Here is a 25,815-nt window from a genome sequence, read left to right as displayed (position 1 = left end):
ATAAAAACTGTTCCTCTTCGCCATTCTAGCTTCTAAATTCCACTATAGAGTAAAGTATACCAACAATTTCCCTGACCACCTTCCGACATCCGAGAAAACTGAAAAAATATTAAAAGTGTTAACAGCAATATAACTTGTAATGACATGTAACACCCCACCCCCACCCCCCAAAACAACCAGCCAAACAAAAAACAAAAAAACAAACAAAAAACACGCACCATCTGTGGAGTATTTTGTTTAACGGGAGGCGAAGAGTTCTGCCGAGTTATGCCCCTTAGAATATGAAGATCGAAAAGTCAAGCACTTCCGGGACATTGTTTGCAGCTTGAAAATGTGCGAGGTTGACACACATTTTCTGCTAATATTATGGTAAATATTTGCTGAAAATTAATTACACTGGCTAAACTGGCAATTTTATATGTTGTTTATCTTACTTCGGGGTCAGATGTTTGCATGACATTGGATATTCAAATGAATCTGGCTTTTTATGCGATTTTCAACGCCAGATTTATTGTCAAAACAATCACCAAATGTCTGTCAAGATGCATGTCATGAATACACGTGTTTTCTTATTTGGGCCTTAAAGATCGAACTAATTTTTACGATTTTCGTTGAAAAGCAGAGATTTACTGATCTGAATGAGCCACGATTGATCTGTTTACTGACTTTTGATCTACATTCACCTGTATGGTTTCAACCTTCACGGCCGAAATACGCTAGTTTAGAACATTAAAAACTAAACAGTTACTTGGAAGTACTCACTTAGATATTTGCACACATATGCAGTGCAACCATAAAGAACTGAAGTTACATTTTGAATATGACAATGCTTTCACATGCTCTTCCATTAGGTTATATTTCCATGAAATTGTAGCACCATTTTCTACGTGACTTATGTCATGTAAGCACATACACTGGATACAAAATCATTCATAACCTTCAATAATCACTCATTTGCAATCGGGTAATATCCCATCTTTCTGTATCTTAGTTTTCGGTAGAAATTTAAACCCTTAGGTTTATTAACATCTGCAAACAAATGTCTATTTCATGGTTATGATTAAAATTACACTAAAACCTAGTCATAAAGATACCCCCTAAATTGTGACTGGTGGATAGAAAACAATTTCATTGACAAATATGTTTGTTTTAGCCTGGGGTTCATTTCACTTAAATGCATAGCTGTCCTTATCAAGCTACATGCTTATTCATGCTACATGTAAATGCATATTTTGCCCGAATGTAATATTTTGTTATATTTTGGGGAAAATATTCATCTCTGTCAGGTATATACATTTGCTATCACAGGCTCTCTCTCATGTGCTACATAATTTTAGTGTGAATAGCTTATTTTGATTTCATGCATAATAGAACATATTGTTGTCGTATGTGTTTGCAATGAGAGTACAAGATTATCAATGGTTATTAGACATGTTATTATGGAGTGGTGAAGAAATGTGTTCAGATAGTTGCAATATGTGCAATATAAAATGTGTCATTTATCTTCTTTGGTGTAGTTTTTAATCATGTAAATGTGTAGATAGTATGGATATTTTCAACAGTGAGATAATTTACCATAATTGGAATAATGGCTGGGTTTTACGTGACATACAAATTTAGAGAATGGATGCAGAAAAAAAATCATTGCATCCTGAGAGACACACAATATTATTCACTGTACCCATACCACATCCATGACAAGCTGATATTGATAAGTGTTTGGTTGGACCACCAACCCATGTACATAAATGTTCTGAAAATATGAACATTGGAAACGTTCACTTCAGTGTTATTATTCAATATTATTAGAAATTTTATAATTTTTGTCCAGATTTATCCATTTGATTTTAATTTTTATGTTATCATTCTTGTCATTCAATAACTTGTACAAGTTCCAGAAGTCCAGATAAGATGTGCATCCACAATATGCATAGAAAATTTCCAATTACACATTGAAAAATATTTGTCACGTACCAGTTACGCATGTAAAATGTTGGATACGAAAAAATATTAAAACTTATGTATATGGAATATGCTTATAAAAAATTGCTTACATAATGAAAGAGACATTGGTTTCTGTCACGTACTGTTAGTATAGGATGAGTGTTGCAGTGTCAGATGGTCGATTTTTTATTAACTCATTTCCCTTATAAATTGGTCCTGATTTGTTTTTACAAGGCATGACATACCTACTGAGTAAACTTACTCAATGACATATACTAAGCTGAGTAAAATACCCACATATCTGAAAGAAGCGGGTACAGTACTCACATAAGCTAAATCTTATCTGCCACTCTTTGGATAACTATTTCAGTTTGTTTCTTAATATTCATCAATACAACTTGCAATTGTTTTTGTGTGCCACACAGAAATCGGTTGTCTGGTAGTCACATGTTTGAGTAACCCCTGTCAGGTTGACACTTGTAAATACACCAGGGATCATTTCACATACATGTTAGGCTGTCTAAGAAAACTTAAATGTTTCTCGGGCACATTTTTTTCAAAAGTGACAAGGGCAGTAGGACATTTTAAAAACATTTTCATAGAAAAAAGTGACGAGGGAGAAACACATTTTTAATTTTTTCTTTCAGAAATACATCTTGGGAAGTTTAGCACATATTAATCATGTTAATGAGTTGTAGGTTCAGTCACCCTCGTTCTTTCAAATACTCATTCTTATCGTGGACAAATGGATGATCGGGACATGGCCAAGTCAAAATTATTTTTTCAAATGGCTATGAAAATTGTTACGCACACAAATAAAAGTAACACGCAGATGCCTGAGAACATTTCACTTTTTTTATTTATATTTTATTATAATGCATAGATTTTGACAAAATGATTCAATTTCTAGATATTTTAGAAGAGGTTTATAAAGGTAAATAAGATGACAGTGTGAAAACCAAAAATACCAAATTTTTTGTTTGAATTATGATATGCTAAACCGAAGGCAAAATACTGTGGTATGCCCTTTCACTCGTAACAAATATATTGTGCAATGGTCTTCCTTGTTTAAGAGTGGTGGGATAGCCTAGTCGTTAAAGTCATCGCTCGCCATGGCAAAGATTCGAGGTTCATTTCCCCATTTGGGTACAATGTGTGAAGCCCATTTCTGGTGTCCCCATTGTGATATTGCTGGACTATTGCTAAAAAAGGCTTATACCTTAAAACTCACTCAGTCATTCTTCAATGTCTGTGGTGTGTTATGACATTATACTAAGGATGTGCTGTTCAAACAATACCAGTGATAAATTCACATTTGATGTTTTCAGTTTAAAGGTTTCAAATTCTAATTTGAAACCTATACCAATGCTTGAAACCAAATATATTATCAGATGACATTTCAAGGTATCAAGTCTGCAGGATCATGTAAATGTTTCTGACAGTGCCAGGGTGTGAAATAATTTCCTCATTCTTCTAGTCAGTCATGCTAGCTATGTTACCAGTGCATAAAATAATTCATAAGTCAGAAATTTGAATGTAGATACAAGTTTAATCATGAAGCTTCTGATAGGATGAGCGTTTTTATCAGGCCATAATCATTTGATTAAAAAGTGTGTTATTACTTAACAAGTTGGAGAGCGTGATCTGTTTAGCAAATGACGCCATGAAATTAGGGGCCAGTGACTATGAAGTTTACTAGCCACAGGCTAGCAGGCCAGTTGTTATATAGCACACTAATGCCTGTGGCTGTAAATACAGTATATCACATGATACAAAGTTACTATCGAGAGAATAGTAGCACTTTATCTGGCAGTTTACCCATGCAGGTTAAATCGACACAAAGACCTCCCGACACAAAGTACCCTTAAGTTTTACTTCACATTCTGGGTGAATAGTATAGGCATAGATAGTTAAGCTTAACAAAATGACCCATGAAAATTTACTTACAGTGACTGGCCCAACTGGAATTTTACTAGCCATGGGCCAGTAGCTGTTCCACACACTGGACTGGGCTGATGTTGCAGTGTCAAATTACACTTGTAGCTGATTTCCATTAATATTCATTCTGAAGACAACTCTGGTGATAATTTGTCATCAGTATTAATATTATCAACAAACCATTATTATACATTTATGAAGGATATTTGTATGTGTCCCACTTGTGTATTTTGCAGTAAACCCTAGAGAGTGCTGTATCAACTGTTATCTGTGAACTCATACAAGTCATGGAATCAGGCAAAATGCCTGGTGAAGGAAGTAAAAATAATGGTCATGATGCTGATGTTGCAGTAAAACGGTAAATATACGCACAACAGTTGTACAAATTCATAACATCAGAAATATGAATGTAAATAGCGACTATTCTTGTCGTAAGAGGCAACTAACGAGATCGGGTGGTCACGCTCGCTGACTTAGTTGACACATGGCATCGGTTCCAAAATTGCGCAGGTCAATGTTGATGATGTTGATCACATGATTGTCTGGTCCAGACTCGATTATTTACAGACCAACGTCATATAGCTGGAATATTGTAGAGTGTAGCGTCAAACTAAACTCACTCACCCTACTCAAACTGTAACTTTCTCCAAGTCATGGTAGTACTTACAATCTTTAGTAAACCTTTAGATTACATATTTCTGTTTGGTTTCTTGTTTGTAAGCACAATCTGCGATATTCCAGCTACACAAGGAAGGTCTTTGAGAAATCAAATCGTCAATCTTTAAACCTGTTCATGAAGAGCTGACAAATGTTTATTACAAATATTGAACATATTATTGGATGAATACCATGTCAACCACTGCAAGAAATTGCCGTCATTGCAGCTTGTAATGTAGTACTGTGCTGCCAGTACTGAATTACAACATTCATTTTACTACAGCTTCGGGGGCAGTGGGGTAGCCAAGGGTTAAAGTGTTTGATCATCACACTGAAGGCAATGTGAGATCTAAATCCTGTGTTTAGGTTAGGTGCACAAATCAGATATGGGTATAATAACGACTATATTTTGTGGTTTGAAAGATCAGCCATTTTCATAATATCTGAGACCTTGCATGCTTTTGAGGTAGTGTTTTTTTGTTTTTATGTTTTCATAATTTGAAATGCTTGACCATTTTTAGATCAGGCCGCTGTATTAAACGCAGTGCAAAATATGATTCGGATGATTGTGAACCTCTGGAGAAGGCGTCTGTGAATTTTAAGCCAATAAAGAGATGCCCAACAAAAGGATGTGCAGCAATAACTCCAATATGTTTTGCCAAATCTACAGAAAAGTAAGTAATTGTAATATTATTGTCTAAACCTGTGACCCCCAAGACCCCTGTTATGATCCTCTTTGTTGACTTGTACCCATTCTCATCTTACATGTTAACAAGCTCATCATTAAGTACTTGACATCTGAAATTGGTGTGTAAATTTGAACCCCTTGTAGTATGCAGCATCATTAGAAGTAATGACTTCAGATCCTTCAGATCATTTATAAACTATCAAAACAAGGAATATGTGTTTAGGGGTTACATAAATTCAAAATTTCTGTTGTACAAATTTGCTTGCCTGACAGAATTAAAAACACAGGACTGGAACGTTGTGCAGTGGGTTATTTCCACTTCAGTATGTGTGTGTCCACTCTGTCTGTGTTTACTACTACTGGTGTCTATTTGTGTCTGCAGGTGTTGCGGAAGTGGCTACACATCCCGGTGGTACCACATGTCGTCAGGGGAACACTTCTGTAATGAGTGCTTTGAACATTTCTACAGAGGGTATGTGTGAATTTTATGTGTGAATATTTTTCTCCAGTTCTGTCTTCTTTACTGCAACTGTAGATGCTCTAATCATGCTTATGATCACTGCTGTCCCCTCATTCTGGTGTGTGTATGTATGTGTATATGCATGTATACATGTGTGTGCATATATGCATGTATGTGTATATGTATGTATAAGAGTGTATGTATATATGTATGTATGTGTATATGTATGTATAAGTGTGTATGTATATATGTATGTATGTATGTGTATATGTATGTATAAGTGTGTATGTATTTATGCATGTATGTGGATATGTATGTATATGTGTGTATGTATTTATGCATGTATGTGTATATGTATGTATAAGAGTGTATGTATATATGTATGTATGTGTATATGTATGTATAAGTGTGTATGTATTTATGCATGTATGTGTATATGTATGTATAAGTGTGTATGTATATATGCATGTATGTGGATATGTATGTATATGTGTGTATGTATTTATGCATGTATGTGTATATGTATGTATAAGAGTGTATGTATATATGTATGTATGTGTATATGTATGTATAAGTGTGTATGTATTTATGCATGTATGTGTATATGTATGTATATGTGTGTATGTATATATGTATGTATGTGTATATGTATGTATAAGTGTGTATGTATTTATGCATGTATGTGTATATGTATGTATAAGTGTGTATGTATATATGCATGTATGTGGATATGTATGTATATGTGTGTATGTATTTATGCATGTATGTGTATATGTATGTATAAGAGTGTATGTATATATGTATGTATGTGTATATGTATGTATGTATACATGTGTATGTATATATGCATGTATGTGTATGTATAAGTGTGTATGTATGTATGTATGTATATTCGCATGTATATGTGTGTATGTATATATGTATATGTATGCATACATGTGTATGTATATATGCATGTATGTGTTATTGTATGTGTACGTGTGTATTATATATGTATGTATGTATGTGTATGCATACATGTGTATGTATATATGCATGTATGTGTAAGTATACAGATGTACATATCAGAATATAAGTATAAAATGTATGGTACCCACAACAGGAAATAAAGTTATCAAAAAATAAAAATATATTTTATTGGTTGGTCCTTGCCTGGCGGTCGACATTGAATTAATGGGTACAACAAGGACTGGTCGGATTGGAGTCAGTATAATGTCTGAATGAGGTATTCATGCTCAACTGCAGCTAAAGTCTGGGCTAGTACAAACAGCCATACATACACATGTATGCATGTTGTCATATGAGTGAATTATTCTAAAGTACAACGTTAAACCCCTTGTCAATTTGACCTTTGTGGAACAGGTAACTGTTTTGACGTGAGACGCACATTATCCTTTGATTATACTAAGGAGGATTTAATTCACATCATTGTCAAAAAAATTGATTCTCCATGATGGCCATCTTTCTTAATATTGATATCAGTGACATTTTCTATTTAGAAATACCTATGCTGAGATATTTTTTGTAACCATTAATATCAGTAATGGTTTTATCTCTGTTGCAGCCACAAAGATGGGTACAATGCATTTTCTGAGTGGAAAATGGACTGGTCAACCTATGGCAGATCAGAGCCCTCAACCAAGGCATTCATGAGTGACAAGATGCTGCCATATTGGTTACAGTGTAATAAGCCTCCTTGTCGACGTTGGCGCCAAATGACACGTGACGCCCATATAACAGCAGATTTGGTGCGCAACTATGTGTGTGGCATGTCACCTCTAGGTGTGAAGGTGAGTGTGGAGAGGCATTTCATTAATGTTGAAATTGTCTTCATGACACCTAAGCATGGACTGAATTGTGAGTGAGTGAGTGAGTGAGTGAGTGAGTGAGTGAGTGAGTGAGTGAGTGAGTGAGTGAGTGAGTGAGTGAGTGAGTGAGTGAGTGAGTGAGTGAGTGAGTGAGTGAGTGAGTGAGTGAGTGAGTGAGTGCCATCTTCAGTAACCCATGCTTGGTGTAAGAGGTTCAGGTGGTTGGTTGTGTCATCATACCAGAATTGCATAGGTCAGTGCTTATGCTGGATTGTTTGGTCCAGATTGTTTACAGACTGCCGCCATATGGCTGGAATATTGGTGGGTGAGCTGTAAAACTTAGTACTGTAGTACTGTGTAATTTCCTGATAAATATACTACATCTACCTTAACTTTGTGTTTTCCAGAAAGAAAAGCAGTACCAGGCTTGTTCAGTACCAGAAGATGAGGTAAGACCACATTTTGTCTTTGTGTTTTCTTGAGGTGCTATGAAGGAGCTGGGTTGGTGTGTAATTGAGTGGTAACACTCCCTTTTGTGTGGTGTATGCAGATGTGATACTTGGTGATGATTCATAGGCGGATCCAGAGAGGGGATGGGGGGGTGCAGGAGTGCGCACTTCCACTTTTGTTTTGAAAGTTTATCAAATGGCCATTGAAAACGGGGGAACATTAAGTGTGCACCCTCTGTTATCAAGAGAAAGAGCTGTATCTGTCCCGGGTCATGTTTGGAAGTCTCTAAATGTGACATACGCTCTTTTAGGTTTGCATTTATTTACTGGATGAAGAATTCGCATCATTTGTTCTGAACTTGTCATGATGTAATTTCATTAACAGTAGTCAACTGTTGTGCTGAAAATTCCCTCATGTCGTATTTGTCATCACACATGTCAAACGGTTTCTAGATCTTCTTCAGAAAGATGGTCAAAACATGTCTGCAGCTCACAAACACTGTGTTGCTTTCTGGCCCACAAAATCAACATTAATCACATTGCAGGTCTATTGTTATGTTGTCATCTCACAAATATTCCAGATCATTTTCTAACATCAGGAGTCCATACTCCATATTTTTTCAATACAGGAGTACTGGAAAACCTTAAAAGTACATTTTGAGCACTGAATGGAATATAATGGTATATCAGTAATCTTGTGTTTCATGTCATATATGCATCACAACGTTGCTACTCTTGTGTAACAAACAATAAAACAATACTTTTTCAAATAAATATATGTGTAAATGATCCTAAGACCATACACCACTGCTGTGGTTTGCTCCTACCATATAGTGCATACTATTTTGTCTGTACACATACCAGTATGACCCTTGTCTGGCGTGCTGATACCACTCAATGCTAGTCACATCATGCGATTGTTCTTTTGCAAGTAGACTCCAATTTACCAGGTCAGCACTTAAATAGGGTTTCTAGTCAAAGGATATTGATTGACCACTAAGTGAAAGAATCTTGACGGTGCAGAAAAATTAGTGTTGAATCATTCAGACAGATGCATTTATTCACAGTTTTTGTAGTTGTGATATGAATACACAATACCTTTTAGGATGATGTAATATACTCAGAGAAACAAATAAAGGAACTCAGGAAAATCAAACGTTCCTTTAAATATTTTCTAGTTTTCATCACCAGCTTAGAGTAGCTCTATGAAAGGAAACCTGAGAATAAATCAAGGAACACTGCCGTATAGTGGTGTTCCTTTATATATTTCCCTCAGTATATGTTATTTTCTGGATTACAGTATTATGGGTCCCTGTTTGTTGTAGCGGGTGCAGTTGCTGCGGAACCAGTCATGGTACTGCCAGCTGACCTACCAGGTGTACCTGCACAGCTTCCCAGGGGTGGGTCTCCTGGCAGACACATTCCCCGACAGTATTGGGCTCAGCTGTACAGATCCTGTCATCAAACAGCTCAAGTCCAAATCAGTTGGTAAGCAGTTGTTGTGCCCTCATTGTTACTCCTGTAGGTGACCCCCAGTGTAAATTTAGTTGTCATTGTCAAGTTCTTTACAGTTATACAATCCAGACTTCTGTTTAGACTCATAGGCTGTGTTGTAGCTTAACGGTTAAAGCATTTGCTTGTCTTGCTGAAGACCTGGGTTTGATTCCCCACATGGGTACAATATGTGAAGCTAATTTCTGATGTCCAGTGCTGTGATGTTGCTGGAATGTTGCTGAAAGCAGCATAAAACTCCCTCACTCTCCAACTTGAAATTCAAGACAACTGAAGTACTGTTTATAAGAATATTAAACCAAAGTATCATATCCAAGTTCTAATCTGTTCTACTACAGTTTGTTATATCATGAATAATCATGTCCACTGGAGATGTTGTGTATATAACAAGTAACAGCTGGCAGAAAAGACACTGATGTGTTCTCACAGAAATAACACAGAGCAATTCACTATGTGATATCCCATGGGTGGTATTTTTTTGTGTGTCCAGATTTTTCTGAATGTTCGGAGTATGCCAGACCATTCTCCCACCCAGAGGAACCTCAGCATGCTCTGAGTTTCCATGCCAGTATTATGGAGAATGATGAGATTGATGAATTTCCGGTAATGGCAAATGAACACTCCATCCTCTACCTGGCTCTCAGAAACTTTGTCATGGCACAGTGGGCACGCAACACCAAGGTAAACCCCCAAGATACTTTTGATAACAAGCATCCCATCATACTATGTCAGTACCTCATCTGCTAAGTGTTTTCCAAATTTAGGACAGACCAATTCTATTTCTTGTTTTACGGATGTTTGCCCTCAGAAAACTTAAAGGCAAGCTTTACTTTTTATTTCAAAAATAAGTTTGCATTCATCACACTGCTGGAAGTACAGTTTAACATTGTAATTGGATCTTATGTCAGCAATTACTGTGATGTTGTAATAACAGATGTTTGATTGGTTTGCTATGAATCTTGATTTACAGGAATGGTTGACACTGGATAAAATTGTTCCGGACCTTATCTGTCGTGGCATCACGCGTATCCGTTGTGTAGAGGATCTTGATCGTATCATCTGGTTTCTAACTCGGAAAGGTTACATTAACACTGGTCTTCTGTCACCTCCAACAGAACTAAAACCACAAACCAAGCTGCAGAAGGTTAGTTGATGCGAAACTTGTACACGATATGTTCGCGATTTTTACTGAAACTTCTTAGGTAAAGTGATAAAAAGTTGGAAAAGCATTTGGTAGGAGATTTATGACAAGTGTGTTTTTATTGTAAAAATGCACTTTGCAAATGTCTCAGATGTCTTGTCTGCTCTTGTCTAGAGTTTAAAACCAAAGGTAGATGTCTTTCATTAGAGACTCAAGAAATTTCAACTTTGTCTTCAGTAACACATGGCATTGTAACCCAGTTGCATAGATCAATGGTCATGCTGTTGATCACTGGATTGTCTGGTTCAGACTCAGTTATTTCCAGACGGCAGCCATGTAGTTACAATACTGCTGAGTATGGCATAAAAAACAAGAAACCAACCAACCAATCTTATTAGATCCAAGGGCTTTCCGGACGAATTTGAGATTTGAGATTTCTATTGAGCCAAGTCATGACAGGTAGCCTTTAGTCTGAGGATACTTTGGAACAGTTTATGAATGAAGCTTTTGATAGTGCAGTCCAAAAAATGTTTCTAACCATGCAAACTGAATTAAGAGTTTGTTTTTGCTGATTTTCTGATGTTGTATTGATTCCATCACCAGGAGGTGTTGATCATTGGAGGTGGGATGAGTGGACTGTCAGCAGCAAGAGCTCTCAAGAACTATGGTTGTAAGGTCAGTAGGAAAAATACAGAGCTTTATGCAACACACAAATGTCCAGCATTTTAGAGAATGTATTATTCAATGCAATCACAACACATCCATGATTTTGCTTTGTTTGATTATTTCTTTCAGAGCAGGTACATGTAGAATTTCATTCACCAGTCCATGTGATCATTAATTCATTACATGGTCAAAAGAAATTATTAGAATGTACAGTTCTATACAATCACTTCACAGGACCCCTAGTACTAGTAAATGGGGATGCCCGGGACACCCATGTTGCAATTCAAAACCCTGATGTCACTTGAAGTTTCATGATGTTTGACTGTTCACTTCATCACAGGAAACAATCAAATGTTACCCAAAAGCCTGAAGACCCAAAGCATAACATGACCTAATACGTCACAGCGGAATGAATCTTTCTCCATGCAGCTAATGTCCTAACCACCAATCAGGTAGAGTACTTGCTGCATACCTTTAAATAAGAAATATTTTCATCATTTAGAGAAACACCTGTTATACTGTTCTTGTAGGCGGTGGTGTTGGAATCACAGAACCGGCTTGGCGGGCGGGTCCATGATGACATGAGTTTTGGAGCAGTGGTTGGTCAAGGGGCACAACTCTTGGCAGGATGCTATAACAACCCTGTTGCGATAATGTGCAGTCAGGTAAGTGAAACTGCCCATCAAGCGAAAAGTTCAACCAGAATTCTGTTGAGAATTGGGAACTGTTGTACTTGAGACACCTGAGGCATGTATTTGATGGCACCATGTACTCTGTTCCCCAGAAAACAACTGCATATATTTCAAACCACCAGAAAGTTTTAATATGGCTGAGTGCAAGCATCCTCTGTTCAGGTGATAAAAGCTTCCATTACAGCAACTTTGACTGATATATGGCATAGAGGCATGACTGCTCTCCAACAAACATTTTGCCATCAATAGCTCTTAAGATATCCATGCCATGTTGACTTGTACTCTATGTGGCTGACTTGTACTGTCTGTTGCTGACATTAACTTTCTGTTTCTGATGTGTACTGTCTGTTGCTGATGTATACTCTGTTGTTGACATTTACTCTCTGTTGATGACATGTACTCTTTTGCTGACAAAGTGACATACTCTGTTTCTGATGTAGACTCTATTACTGATAACGTTTACTGCCTGTTTATCGTGTGTACTGTCTGTTGCTGATGTGTACTCTGCTGCCCACACGTACTGTCTGTTGCTGATGTGTACTCTTTTGTCGACATGTACTGCCTGTTGGTGATACTTACTCTCTCAGGCTGATGTGTACTGTCTGTTGCTGATATGTACTCTGTTACTGATGTTTACTGTCTATTGCTGATGAGTACTGTCAGTTGCTCACATGTACTCCCTGTTGATGTGTATTGACTTTTGTTTGAGTACTCTCTGTTGCTGATGTGCAATGCCTGTTGCTGATGTGTAATGCCTGTTGCTGATGTGTAATGCCTGTTGCTGATGTGTACCCTCTCTTGCTGATGTGTGCTGTCTCTTCCTGATGTGTGCTCTCTTGCTGAAGTGTACCCACTCTTCCTGATGTGTGCTGTCTCTTGCTGATGTGTACTGTCTCTCTTTGATGTGTACCCTCCCTTGTTGATGTGTGCTCTCTCTTGGTGATGTGTACCTTCTTGTGTACCCTCTCTTGCTTAAGTGTACCCTCTCTTGCTGATGTGTGCTCTCTCTTGCTGATGTGTACCCATTCTTCATGATGTGTGCTTCTTGCTGATGTGTTCTCTGTCTCTTGCTGAGGTGTATCCTCTCTTGCTGATGTGCTCTCTCTCTTGCTGATTTTACCCTCTCTTGTGTGCTCTCTCTTGTTGATGTGTACTCTCTTGTTGATGTGTGCTCCCTCTTACAGTTGTTTCATTCTCTATTGCTGGTGTGTATCCTCTCTTGCTGATGTGCTCTCTCTCTTGTTCATGTGCTCTCTCTTGCTTAGTACCCTCTCTTGTTGATGTGTGCTCTCTCTTGGGATGTGTACTCTCTTGTTGATGTGTGCTCCCTTTTGCTGAAATGTGCTCCCTCTTGCAGCCGTTTCCTCTCTCTTGCTGGTGTGCATCCTCTCTTGCTGATGTGCTCTCTCTCTTGTTCATGTGCTCTCTCTTGCTGATGTGTGCTCTCTTGTTGATGTGTGCTCTCTCTTGCTGACATGTATACTCTCTTGCTAATGTGTACTCTTTTGCTCACAGGCTGGACTTGAGCTGACACCAGTAAGGGAACACTGTCCACTCATCACAGAGGAGGGGCATGTTGTTACAGAGGATGTTGATCGCAGAATTGATTTCCACTTCAATGCAATGCTGGATATCATTGCTGAGTGGAGAAAGAACAAAGACATCACAGCTGATGTCAGCCTGTTTGGTGAGTTTGTGGACAAAGATTACATCGTCAAATAAACATTCACCACAAATGTAGAAGATATAATGTTCTAATATTTCAGATACCATGCACTGAGTTGGAAGTAAAGATATTGATACCATGTCTTCTAGTGCTGCTACATGATACCAGGTCATCACACACAATTTCATGCTTTCAGAAAAATTCTATGAGATGCATCAACAATTTGTGGATGAGTCCCAGATTATGTTCACAAAGGTGAGTATCAACTGGTGACATATTTTCAAGTTCTTTAAAATGAAGGTTTCAAGATATTCTTAGATTACTGAAAGGTTTAAATGATTTAATGTCTATTTAAATGTAACAGTGGCAGATGACACTAGTGGACACAGAGATTAATTGAAATAATCAAAGATTGGTTGCAATGACAAAATGAATAAACAGTCAATCATGCTTCCTCATAATTGAACACAAACCATTTTGGAATGCTTGTTTACAATAACAATATTTTTCACAAGGTTGGCTTTGTCTGTTATATTTCATAAGCACTACAAGCTTGTTCCAAGCCATGAGTTAATATATCTTAAAGACTCCAGGAAAGTCATGTTCCCAACGTACTATTCATCCTTTAAAGATCTGAAAGTTGCAAATGCATTTTGTGCAAATTTGCAGAAAATAAAAAAAAACTCTATGTTTTTTCTTTGTTTTTTTTGTGCGGACAATTTTGATATATGACACTAACCAGTTATTTTCAATGATTGATGGGATGTCATGAGCCAACCATCAATTATGTAAATAATAAACCAGTTCCCAACACTAGTTGACACACAGTATAAACACTAGATGCAGGTACATTCAGATGGGAATTTATCAGGAAGGTTTTATCCTAGTGTCTGCAGCAAATGTCAGTGCAGAGGTCCTAATTAGAACAAAATATATTTGCATTCATGGATTTATGGTTATACTTTTGTGAAGTAGATCTCTGTTTCACTGATCACACAAACTTACAATGCTTTAATGCTCAGCTTGTCTTTATGGTATTGATTGTATTCTCAAAACACATTTTAATTACCTGTGACTTCATGAAAATCACATGAATAGTCATGTTAATTATATATATTCAGTGAACAATCTGGGCAGGTATATGAATCCCTTTCGACCACAAAGCATTGTTTATTGTCCTTGTTGCCTTCATATGTAACAAATGAATGTTCATTAACTTCTCTCCTCAGCAAGAAGAGCAGGTTCTTCAGTTCCATATCAGTAACCTGGAGTATGCCTGTGGTGGTTCTCTTAAGAATGTATCAGCTCTCTCCTGGGATCAGAATGAGGCTCTGCCCCAGTTTGCTGGATCTCATGTCTTTGTCAAGGGAGGTTACTCTCAAGTGCTGAATAAGATGGCAGAAGGGCTTGATGTCCGGTTAAACCATCATGTGAGTACAAACAAGATGTTGTCTAATGTTGATTAACTGTTCATATATCGATAAATGTAAGTTGCCATTGTTGATATTTTAACAAGTCATAGATACACTGAAACTGTGATAATCTGTGCAGATTTGGTCTACTGCAACCCAAGCTTGTTGTAAGAGGTCATTTGGTTGACACATGTCAATTGCTTTGATAGATGCTCGTGCTGTAGATCACAGAATGGTCTGGTCCAGGCTCAGTTATTTACAGACCACTGCTATATAGCTGGAATATTTCTAAGTGTAAAACTAAACTCACCTTACTAGAGTGTTTGAAATCTATGATGACTATTTCAGGTATCTAAGATTGACTTCAGTTCCGATCCAGTTGTTGTGACCACTACCTCAGGTCAGGTCTTCCAGTCTAAAGCAGTGAGTACATCATATTTCATACTAACTGGAGTATCAGATCTGTAACAAGGTCTTCACTTCACACTATAAGTCCTTTTGTCTCAGGTCATAAATGTTTATGTTAGTCTTGTATGTCAAACAGTGTGTTTGGTGATGGGGATTTCATGTAGAGAGTTTAGTTGTGCCCCAAGCATATCTATGAGGTGCAAAGGCCAAAATATCAATGACAGGCTTTCATTCTAGCTTTAATCTGCACATGGGAACTTGTAAAAGTTAAAAGTTGAAATGAGATGAAGGAGAGGGTTGTGATTCAGGGGGGATGTTTTCTTGAAATTTCAGTTTCCTCATCTTCTTTGTATATGTTGTACAGGGAACATTTCAATGTTCTGGAAGCATTTTTACACCCCCGGCATGTAATACGGGGGGATATAGTCATCACCCCGTCTGTCCATCCCTCCGTAATCATTTTGTTTGCGGAGCATGACTCCATTAACCGTTCAATATTTTTAGACCAAACTTAATACATAAAAAAATCTCAACCTATAGTTGTGCCTTTTGCTATTTACAGAGTTTTGGCATTTTCTTTTTTGTTTGTTTTTCCATGGAACATTTTGGTGGTAGTCTAATGGTGGGGTGGGCTTTGTTTCCGGAGCAGAACTCAAAAACCGTTGAATATTTTTCTGCAAAACTTGTTACATACATCAGTCAGAACCTAAAGTGGTGCCTTTTGGTACTTACAGGTTTTTGTGATATATCATTTTCTCGGTTTCCATGGAAACGTTTCAGACTTAATCTCAAAAGTGAGAGGTGTGTTTCGTTTCCGAAGCAGATCTCAAAAACTTATTATTATTTGTCAGTAAAACTTGGTAGATATGTGTGGCAGACTCCAAAGTGATGCCTTTTGGTATTTACAGGTTTTTGTGATTTATTATTTTCTTGGTTCCATGAACACGTTGCAGACTTTGTTTCCGGAGCACAACTCAAAAACCATTTCATATCTTTCAAAAGATCTTGGCAGATATATGAGACAGATTTTGAAATGGTGACTTTTTCTGATTAGAGATATATGGCATTTACATTTTTCATGAATTCCATGGAAACAATTCAGACATGGTCTAAAAACACAATTAGTAACTGTCAGATGATTTGTCCTTTCAAATATGTTGGATCTGGGGGGATATGTCATCTGCTGATGACTTTTGTTGAAGGAATGTTTGTAAAAGTTATGTTTTATGTAACTTTGTGGCTTTATGTAACTTTAACAATTTATGGGGCCAGGGTTGGCTGTTTGACACAGAGATGTTGTGGATGTTCTTGAAGTTCCCCAAATGTATTTGTCTGCAGGTGATATTGTCAGTTCCCCTGGCTACTCTGAAGAATCATAAGATACAGTTCCAGCCACACCTGCCTGAACGTAAGCTGAAGGCCGTCATTGCCCTGGGAGCTGGACTTGTGGAGAAGGTACAGTCATAATGAAAACAACTTTAATATTCTTTAGGGCAGGAACTCAGATATGACATGTGAGTAGTGAACAGCTTTCTATGTAAATATGAACCCCTGCATACAAAACTTTTTATGGTGTTGCCTAGGTAACATGGTGTCTTGTTAGGCTACTGAAGAATTTTGACTGTGTATTGTTGGACTTTCATTACTGGCACTTATTATGAAATTATCTGAAGGTTTGTCTTGTTATAAGAGGGCCCTGGCCCTGGCACTTGTTATGAAATTATCTGAAGGTTTGTCTTGTTATAAGAGGGCCCTGGTGGTGTATACTGATGTGCATTAAACAATATTCTCTAGTAAAAGTTTAGTAATGTTTCTATCATAAAAGATTGATTTGGAATATACCCTATCAAAACAGTTTATCTGTATGTGTACTGTAGAAGTAATTGTGCTAGAATCTTTTAAAATTGGTAAATAACTAGTCCTTTTGACATAACAGGAGTTAGTCAGTATGGTCATATGCCAGGTTTAGCAATGTTCCAGCAATATCACAGCAGGGCACACCAGAAATTGACTTGGCACATTGTACCCATGGTGAGGAATCAAATCTGTCTCTTTGGTGTGACGAGCGAATACTTTATCCTCAAGGCTAATCCACCGCCTCAGAGTTAACAAGACAAGATTAAGTTTGGTATTGATAAAATATGGGGCTGCACAGTATTACCGGTATACAGCAATATGAAATTGTAACAATTATGTATCGTGATGTGTTCTTGATGTACTGGCATACCGACAAAGATCTGTTTGTTAATTTTAAACCATTCAGCACTGCAGGTAAGACTTCCACCAGTATATCCCCTGAATTTCAATGGTGAAAAATAATATACATGGATATTCTTTAACTGATTACTAGGTTGCATTGAAATTCGACAAGAAATTTTGGATCAAGAAAACCAAAGGTGAAGATTTCTTTGGCCATGTTCCTCCCCATGAGTCAAAGCGAGGACTGTTCAGCACCTTCTACGACCTGTCTACCTCAAAGGTGAAGCCTGAATAATACAGACCTGTGAAGGAGATAAACTGATTGCATCACATTGTCAGCTGGCACAACCATGTTTATCACATAGTATGCACAAGGGTTTCAAATGGTTTTAATTTTAGACCTTGAAGAACTTTGAATTACAAAAATAAGTACAAAAAATGCTTGTGAACAATGTGAATGACATAAGAAACATGTGATAATGCTGTCTGATAATGAGTGATATAAACTGACATATGATCTTGTGATTCCCCCTGGTTGCAGACCCCAGATTGTACAACTAATATCCTGGTAACACACATCACAGGGGATGCTCTCACATTGATAGAGGGGAAAACGGATACCGAAATTGTCCAAATGTGTGTAGCAGTGCTGAGGAAACTCTTTCCTGAAGAGGTGAGAAATGATGTGCTTAAGTTGTGGATGAGTGCAGGTATGTAATGAGGTGAGAAATGATGTGCTTAAGTTGTGGTTGAGTGCAGGTATATAATGAGGTGAGAAATGATGTGCTTAAGTTGTGGTTGAGTGCAGGTATGTAATGAGGTGAGAAATGATGTGCTTAAGTTGTGGTTGAGTGCAGGTATGTAAGGAGGTGAGAAATGATGTGCTTAAGTTGTGGTTGAGTGCAGGTATGTAAGGAGGTGAGAAATGATGTGCTTGAGTTGTGGATCAGTGCATATATGTAATGAAGTGAGAAATGATGTGCTCAATTTGTGGTTGAATGCAGATAAACTTAGTGATGGGAAATGCTATCTGTGAAAAACTATCTGTCCGTTTACCATTTGTGCAACTATTGATAGCTTTGTAATTGACTTCCATTAGTAGATATTCAGTGCAAAATGCAGGACGTATTAGATTCATTCACTTTGATTAAGAGTTATACACCTACCCCTGTTACCTATGAACCAGTTCATATTGATATACATTCATTTCGGAAGTGACTTCAAATGTGACAATTCGAGGAGAAAAAAGTATTGCAATAGTTGGTCACAATGGTTACATGCAGGGATGTAAAGACCTGAGAAGAGATGTGCTTAATGTGTGGGTGAGTGCCATGGTGTAAAGACCCGAAAAGTGATGTGTTTAGGGTATGGGTGAATACCAGGATGAAAAGACCTGAGAAGGGGTGTGCTTATGGTGTGGGTGAATGCTGGGAAGTAAAGACTTGAGACGTGTTGTGCTGAAGGTGGGGGTGAATGCAGGGATGTGAAGACCTGAGAAGTGATGTGCTTTGGGTGTTTGTGAATGCAGGGATGTCATGATCTGAGGATTGTGTTCAAATTTAGTACAGGGAATTTAGTATGGGGACATGTTAGAAACGGTGTGCTTCCATTCTAGGAGAGAGTAGAAATTTGAAGAGGTGGAATGTGATTATAAGCATTTTATGGGTTGAGAAATAGTGTGCTTAAATTGGGGGCATATGAAACATGTAAGATGATATGAAAGGATTGTTAAGTAGTGAGAAACAGTGTGTTTTAGTTTTACAAATATGAACAGAACTATGTGATTAAGTTGTTAGTTTTTGAAGAGGTGTAGAGTTATTTAGTTGTAGGACCGAGAAATGTGACTGAATGATTGATAAATGCAAATGACATTGCTGTGTAGTAATCTTCTTGTAAGGAGTGAAGATAAAGTTGCCATGCTGCCAATCCTCTGTTTTGTGTTGGCTAAGTGCCACATGCTTGCATTCTAATGCTCCAGTAAGTTATCAAGGCTGACCTTATGGAAAACCATTGCAGAATGTCCCAGAACCGACCCAGTGGTTTGTGACTCACTGGAGGGACCCGTCCAACACAGGCATGGTGTATAGTTATCTGCCTGTTGGAAGAGATGGCGCTGTCTATGATGCTCTTGCAGAGGATGTGGAGAAGAAGATATTCTTCTGTGGGGAGGTATGCATTTTTGTACTTAGTTAAAAGGTTAATGAAGCAACGACTTCGGACATATTTTTATAGAAATGATATAGTGGAAAATAGAGGTGGGTTCATGAAATAAGCCTGTGTTCTTTCACTACACTGAGTGAGTTTACTTTTACTCCGCTTTTAGCCACATTCCATTAATATCATGGCAGGGGACACCAGAAACAGGCTTCGTACATTGGCAAATCGAACTCAGATCTTCAGCGTGGCGAGCTAACACTTTAACCATTAACCTCACTGCCCCTTGACTGTATTGTCTTTCTGGGAGTTTTGAATGATTGTGCTCTTTTTCACTGTGAAGTGCAGTCTGATTGTGAACACATGACATAAAAAGCATTTGCTGGGGTTTTTAAAATGCACTTGTTCTTTCGAGAGCAGAACTTCAAAACCATTGACTATTTCTTCACCAGTCTCGGCACATAGATAGATCTGGTGGTGTACTGGTAGTTCTGAATTTTTCTCTATGAAATGTATTTTGTGTTTTCATGGCAACAATTTTGACTTTGACTGAATTGAGTGGTACTGCTCTTTTCCAGAGCAGAATTGTATATCGTTCAATATCTATTCACCAAACTTGGCACATAGATTGGTCTGGTGGTGCACTGGTGCCTTTTGGAACTTTTGGAATTCTGAATACAATAGTTTTGGCGTTTTCATGGCAACAAGTTGGACTTCAACTAAAATTGGTCGTAGTGCTCTTTTTTCCGGAACAGAAATCGTTTTCTTCCACTTGCAATGTAGTCACTGACTAGGTTGACACATGTCATTGTCCACATCCCAGTTGCTTAGGTTGATGCTCATGCTTTTGATCACTGCATTATCTGGTCAAGATTCTATTATTCACAGGCCGCTGTCATATAGCTGGAATATTGCTGAATGTGGCAAAAAACAAAACTCACCCTCTCTTATATAGATGCCAAAATATTTTACATAGCTGTAACTAGTTGACATACCCATGAAGAGTATTTTGCCATTGTAGGGGATATTGATGACTTTGTCTTCTTGTTGAACATGCCATGAACAATTATAGCACTAAGCATCACCCCAAAAAATCATTGTTTGGGCTATCATTAAAGTGTATTGAATCTTTTTATATGGAACTTCATGCTGTTGATCATTATGTATTGAATTTTTTTTCTTTTTCCTTTCATAGATATGATTATGTCAAAATCTAAGAGAACTGAACTTTTATTTTCCAGGCAACCAACCGCCAGTTCCCACAAACTGTGACAGGAGCCTATTTGAGTGGAATCAGGGAAGCAGAAAAAGTTCTCATGCAGATGATCTCATGACATCAATAGTGACCACTTACGATGAATATGTTGGTCATGTGACTTTATCATCAATCCGATTTTCAAGTGTATGTCATGATCTCCATTAACCAATCACAGATCAGAACTTGATGGTCATCTGATGACCAGTCAGATGTGTTGTTGAGGATCATGTATATTTAGCTTAGTAGGAACATCAGTGTAGCATTTGGTACATATCTAGTGTGGATATTTGTTTGCTGGTCACAACATGCTAGGGTATTGCCTGTAAGATGGACATTGTATACATGTATCCATATACATGTATCCATATACCGGTCATTTTATTTTTGTAATACAGAGTTGATGTGAAGTGGTAGATCTGAATGAAGTGCTAATGTGAAATGTTGTGAGCTGCTGAGGTGGCTGATGGACTCAGCTTAAGACTGAAAAGACCATGTTTTGGGAAAACAGTTGACTCTGAATCACTGATTATAGTCAGCTAACCAGGCCATGAATGGGTCACTCTTCCTTAGTTGTAAATGGGTCTAATGTAGATTGATACAATGGTTCATGGAAATCAGATTGTTGGACAACACAATTCCATTGTTTGCGACATGGACTGGAAGATTGTTAGAAGATGTCCACAACCTGGATTTATACTGGGAGTATGGCTATTTTTGTACTGTGTACAAATTCATGTACTGAAATATCTTGTGAAGCTGTGCAGACAAATCGAAAAGGAATGATTTGTTGCAGAGTGTGAAGAGATTCCTACGAAAAGGCAATAGGTTTTGAGCATTTCATTATGAAAAGAACAGGAATAAAGAACAGCTGAAAACGGTGTAGGTCCAGGGCCTGATCTACAAAGTAATTGTATTGATACAACAGGTAAGTCTAAGATAAGGTATGGCAGTTCTTGCTGTCACCTTTGTACTGACAATGAGGCCTTCTGTCAGCAAGGGATAATACTACGCCTACTGTCACAAAGCTGTTTGATAACAATTGTGCTGCAGTTCTACAGTTTCTGTGAAACTGGATGGAAGATAATGTTGATTGTCAGCCAAGTGAGTCAATGTTTCCAGTTGATGAAGTTTCCAGGGCCCGGTCCTATTTATTGTCATTCTATGGTTAATCCAGTGTTTTATCCATGTGTCATATTTCTTGTCTAGTGAATTTAATTACCATACATTTTTCTTTGTATGATCCCCCTCAGGATAATTTCAGCATGGCTGATCTTTAAAACATTTCAGTGCAATATGTAGGATATCTTTTGTCTGTGGCTCTTCTTGCTTGCTTTATCAGTTTTAATCTCAAACTGTTGAATGTAGTGTTAAAATCTGCTTCTTCCATGATATGGCTGGAATATTGGTTCCAGCGATATATATTCACCCGCAAGTATGGTGAGCATGGCACTTAAGGTGAAAGTGCTGCAATTTAACATGTAGAGTTTGTGTCTCTTAGTTTTACTAGAAACCAATAATCACAGCTTTGAATCACAGATTTGCCTTAAAGATTTGCATCGAGGCGCTCAGCACCATTTTCGTGGGTTATATTGAAGTGAATGTCCAAATGTTATTACTTTGGACATCATGTCAAGCAGAATAACCTTTATATATGCGAAAAGTGGTAGACCAACTCCCCCTTATATGAGGGTGCCTTTAATGGGCACTGTTAGGAAGGATTTTGGCTGCTGGTTCTGAAAAGTTGTCCATACCTTTCAGAATTGAGAAACAGTGTGACGAGTGCAGAAACTTGGCAATGTGGAATTGGGAATCAAATCCAGTTGACTCTGCCATCATGTTAGAAATTTGGTCTTGCCAAGTAATGCATTTCATTAAAATTACCGCAATGTAGCTGGAATGTTGCTTAGCGCAGCATTATACAGCAATGAGCCATTGTAATTATTCATTTGTGCTGGTCATAAGAATAATGATTTTTGAAAAAAATGTTTGATCCACAAAACAGACCCAGCTAATGGTGAACAAATGGCCCATCTAAAATACATCTCACTATATATGAGGACTGTCATTGTGTGATGTAGGCATTGATTCACCTTGTAGGCCTTTTGACTTTGACTACCAGGAGGCCCTTAGGTTCTTTCTGTCGTCGTTAGGTCAAAGGACCAGTGTTATATTCATTTTCCTTTAAACTGCTGCTACTAGCTTCAGCTTTGACATATTTCATTAGACCTTACAATAGCATCATAATCATATCAGTTAGTGTGTGGTGTATATTTTGTTTGTCAGTGACTAATAACTAGTCATTGAGTGCTATTTGAAACCCTCTTCATATGTACAAAATACAATATGAAATTGATGTGTGTTATGAGGTTCTTGAGAGGCATTTAAAAGTTGGTATTCTAATATAAGGCAAAATGTTATGGATATCAACTTCCTCTTTATTATAATAATCACAAAGAAGTTGACATCCGTAACATTATGTCTTATAACATAATGTGTGTTAATTTAAACAAATAACATGCGGAGTAGCCTCAATTAGTTCAAGTGGCTTACTCCCAAAGTCCACCTTAAACTATCATTAAAGCATAGTTTTATATGGCTAAGACTAATTGTTGTAGCTGAACTAAGTTGGACTTAGTTTGAATATTTAGAATTTGCCACTATTTGAACATGTTTTGCTGTGTGAACATCACTAGTGTACATAGGCCTTCTTTTATTATCCCTATTGATAAAGAGTCATACTCCATTTTACCTCTAGTATGCATAGTTAGAATCTATTAGTGTCAGTCATTGAGATTAAATGGCACTAGATGCTGTTATCATTTGATTAGAGGCAGTAGAACAGTAGCTGATGTTTCTTGAGTATCTCACATTGTTAGAACAAAATCTCGTGATTTTCTTGTATCGTCAAGGAAACTGAACAAGATTGTTGCCATCATATCTGATCAAGGACTGGAGCTTTGAACTTTTTCATTTTAAAGTGTTATTCTTTCTGAAACTCATCTACAAGGAAGTTTATGTCATTATCCTCCAAAGTTGAAATGATTTCAGTGGAAAGTACTTTTTTTGGTACTCATAATACCTGTATATCCAATTCATTTTAGGCTTCAGGGGCCAGATTGTATATTGCAACTGAACCTATTCAGTTTACTGTTTTGTCCAGGTGACACCATGTGGGTGACATTTAGTCTACATTGTGGATTGTAACCAACATTTGCACAAAATTATAATGGTGAGAGTATTTTAACTGAAAGAATTGCAAAAGCAATATGATAAGCAATAATGTGCTGTCCATTACATTACCATTTATAATAGAATTATTGTTTATATGATCATGATGAGAATGAAGATTGGGTTGTTATTTAAAACAATGCCAGAGGTTTGTGTTTTGAAATGTGAAAAAAATTATTGTAAAGATTGGTTCTTCCTGTTATTGTCTTATACCTGTTCCTGAAATGTCCATCAAATAATTATATTTGTCTTCAGACTTGCCAAGGCATCTGTCTTCATGCCTTGGATGCACAGTGTCAGAAATTAATTTGTGGAACATGCAAAAATATGTCTAGCTTTCACCAAAGGATGTGTTTTTCCCTAGACATTCCTAAAAGTCATTTGCCATGCTGAATCGTTTTTGTCTTGTTTGGCTTGTTTGAACGTCTGTCTCAACTGTTCACTAAGACTTCCTGTCAGACCATAATGATGTCAATTTATGAATCCATGTGTTATACATTTGCAGAGCAACACATAGGCTATGTAGTGAGGGCACTGTATCAATAGGACTGCCAATTTCATGGTATACTGCAAACCACTTTCCATTCAGAGAGGCTAGAAGAGCTAGGATAAAACAGGCATCATTTAAGTGTTAATTCCTCTAAATTGTCATGCCAGTGTTGTTCATGGCTGACACATGCATCTCTTCTCGAGTTCCCATCACTTGAATGCCTCATCATGCTTTGACTGGGATAAATTTAACTCCCTCACACGTCTTGATTTAAGTCCGCTGCTTACAAGCCAAGTTACAGTACATTTGAAACTATTTGAAATGATATACTGGCGTGGTGAGGTATCTCATTGGTTAAAGCACTGAAGACCCCGAGTTCTGTTCTCCACATGGGTAATGTGTGAAGCCCAATTCTGGTGTCCACAGCTATTGTATTTCTGGAATATTGTTTAAAGCAGTGTTAAACCAAACTCATTCCACTAAATTGAAAGACTGGCTAAATGCATTTTTCTTGTGCTTCACCTTGTATTCCTGTAACCATGTCCTGATGTGTTCTGTGCTAAAAACAATAGATGTCAGATTTCAGCTTTGGTTCAGCTATCATCTATTGGAGATTTTTTGATGAAATGATGTGTACAAGGTTGTTGAACTTGTATTTGTGGTAACAAAATATCCCACATCACCTTTACAATGATGTACCATTTCAAGATTTATTAGAACTTGGCGGTTGTAATGCGCTTTTTTTATTGTCATTTATGTACATAAAGTCATAAATTCGTAACATCCTAACTCATTGTCATACTGAAACCTAGCTGATCAGACATTTCTTAAGTGTATAATATGAAATTATCCGAACTGATTAGGATAAAATAACAATACAATTAACATATATTGGAACTAAATCTTTTCTGGCCCAAGTTTTTCAAAGAACAAAGCTGCAATATTTTGTTATCATATATTACTGCATTGTAAATTCATTTACCATATTTTCCATATGCAAACATCAGTAGATTTCCTTTTAAATCCACTGTGAATAAATAACTGA

At 37.3% G+C, this 25,815-nt stretch overlaps 1 protein-coding gene across 1 annotated transcript; it reads left to right on the top strand.

The window, feature by feature from the left end:
• The first annotated feature begins 297 nt into the window (after window positions 1–297).
• On the top strand, window positions 298–25,815 carry LOC137277900 (lysine-specific histone demethylase 2-like). The gene is made up of 20 exons (XM_067809894.1): window positions 298–369; window positions 4,119–4,240; window positions 5,061–5,213; window positions 5,610–5,699; window positions 7,252–7,477; window positions 7,903–7,944; window positions 9,270–9,432; window positions 9,947–10,137; window positions 10,427–10,600; window positions 11,201–11,272; window positions 11,794–11,928; window positions 13,471–13,642; window positions 13,818–13,876; window positions 14,851–15,051; window positions 15,382–15,456; window positions 16,780–16,896; window positions 17,792–17,920; window positions 18,182–18,313; window positions 19,657–19,809; window positions 21,036–25,815. The coding sequence occupies exons 2-20, from the start codon at window positions 4,170–4,172 to the stop codon at window positions 21,126–21,128; spliced, it is 2,448 nt and encodes an 815-aa protein (XP_067665995.1). The 5' UTR covers window positions 298–369; window positions 4,119–4,169; the 3' UTR covers window positions 21,129–25,815.

Source organism: Haliotis asinina, chromosome 3 (genome assembly GCF_037392515.1).
Source record: "Haliotis asinina isolate JCU_RB_2024 chromosome 3, JCU_Hal_asi_v2, whole genome shotgun sequence".
NCBI classification, from domain to species: Eukaryota; Metazoa; Mollusca; class Gastropoda; order Lepetellida; family Haliotidae; genus Haliotis; species Haliotis asinina.
The sequence above is the reverse complement of the archived record's forward strand: the minus strand, read 5'-3'. Positions and strand labels throughout refer to the sequence as shown.

Coding starts and splice junctions, on each gene's coding strand:
- LOC137277900 (XM_067809894.1), top strand. CDS start 4,170: ATGGAATCAGGCAAAATGCCTGGTGAAGGAAGTAAAAATAATGGTCAT. Junction 5,700..7,251: donor TTTGAACATTTCTACAGAGG/GTATGTGTGAAT, acceptor TCTCTGTTGCAG/CCACAAAGATGGGTACAATG. Junction 11,273..11,793: donor TCAAGAACTATGGTTGTAAG/GTCAGTAGGAAA, acceptor CTGTTCTTGTAG/GCGGTGGTGTTGGAATCACA.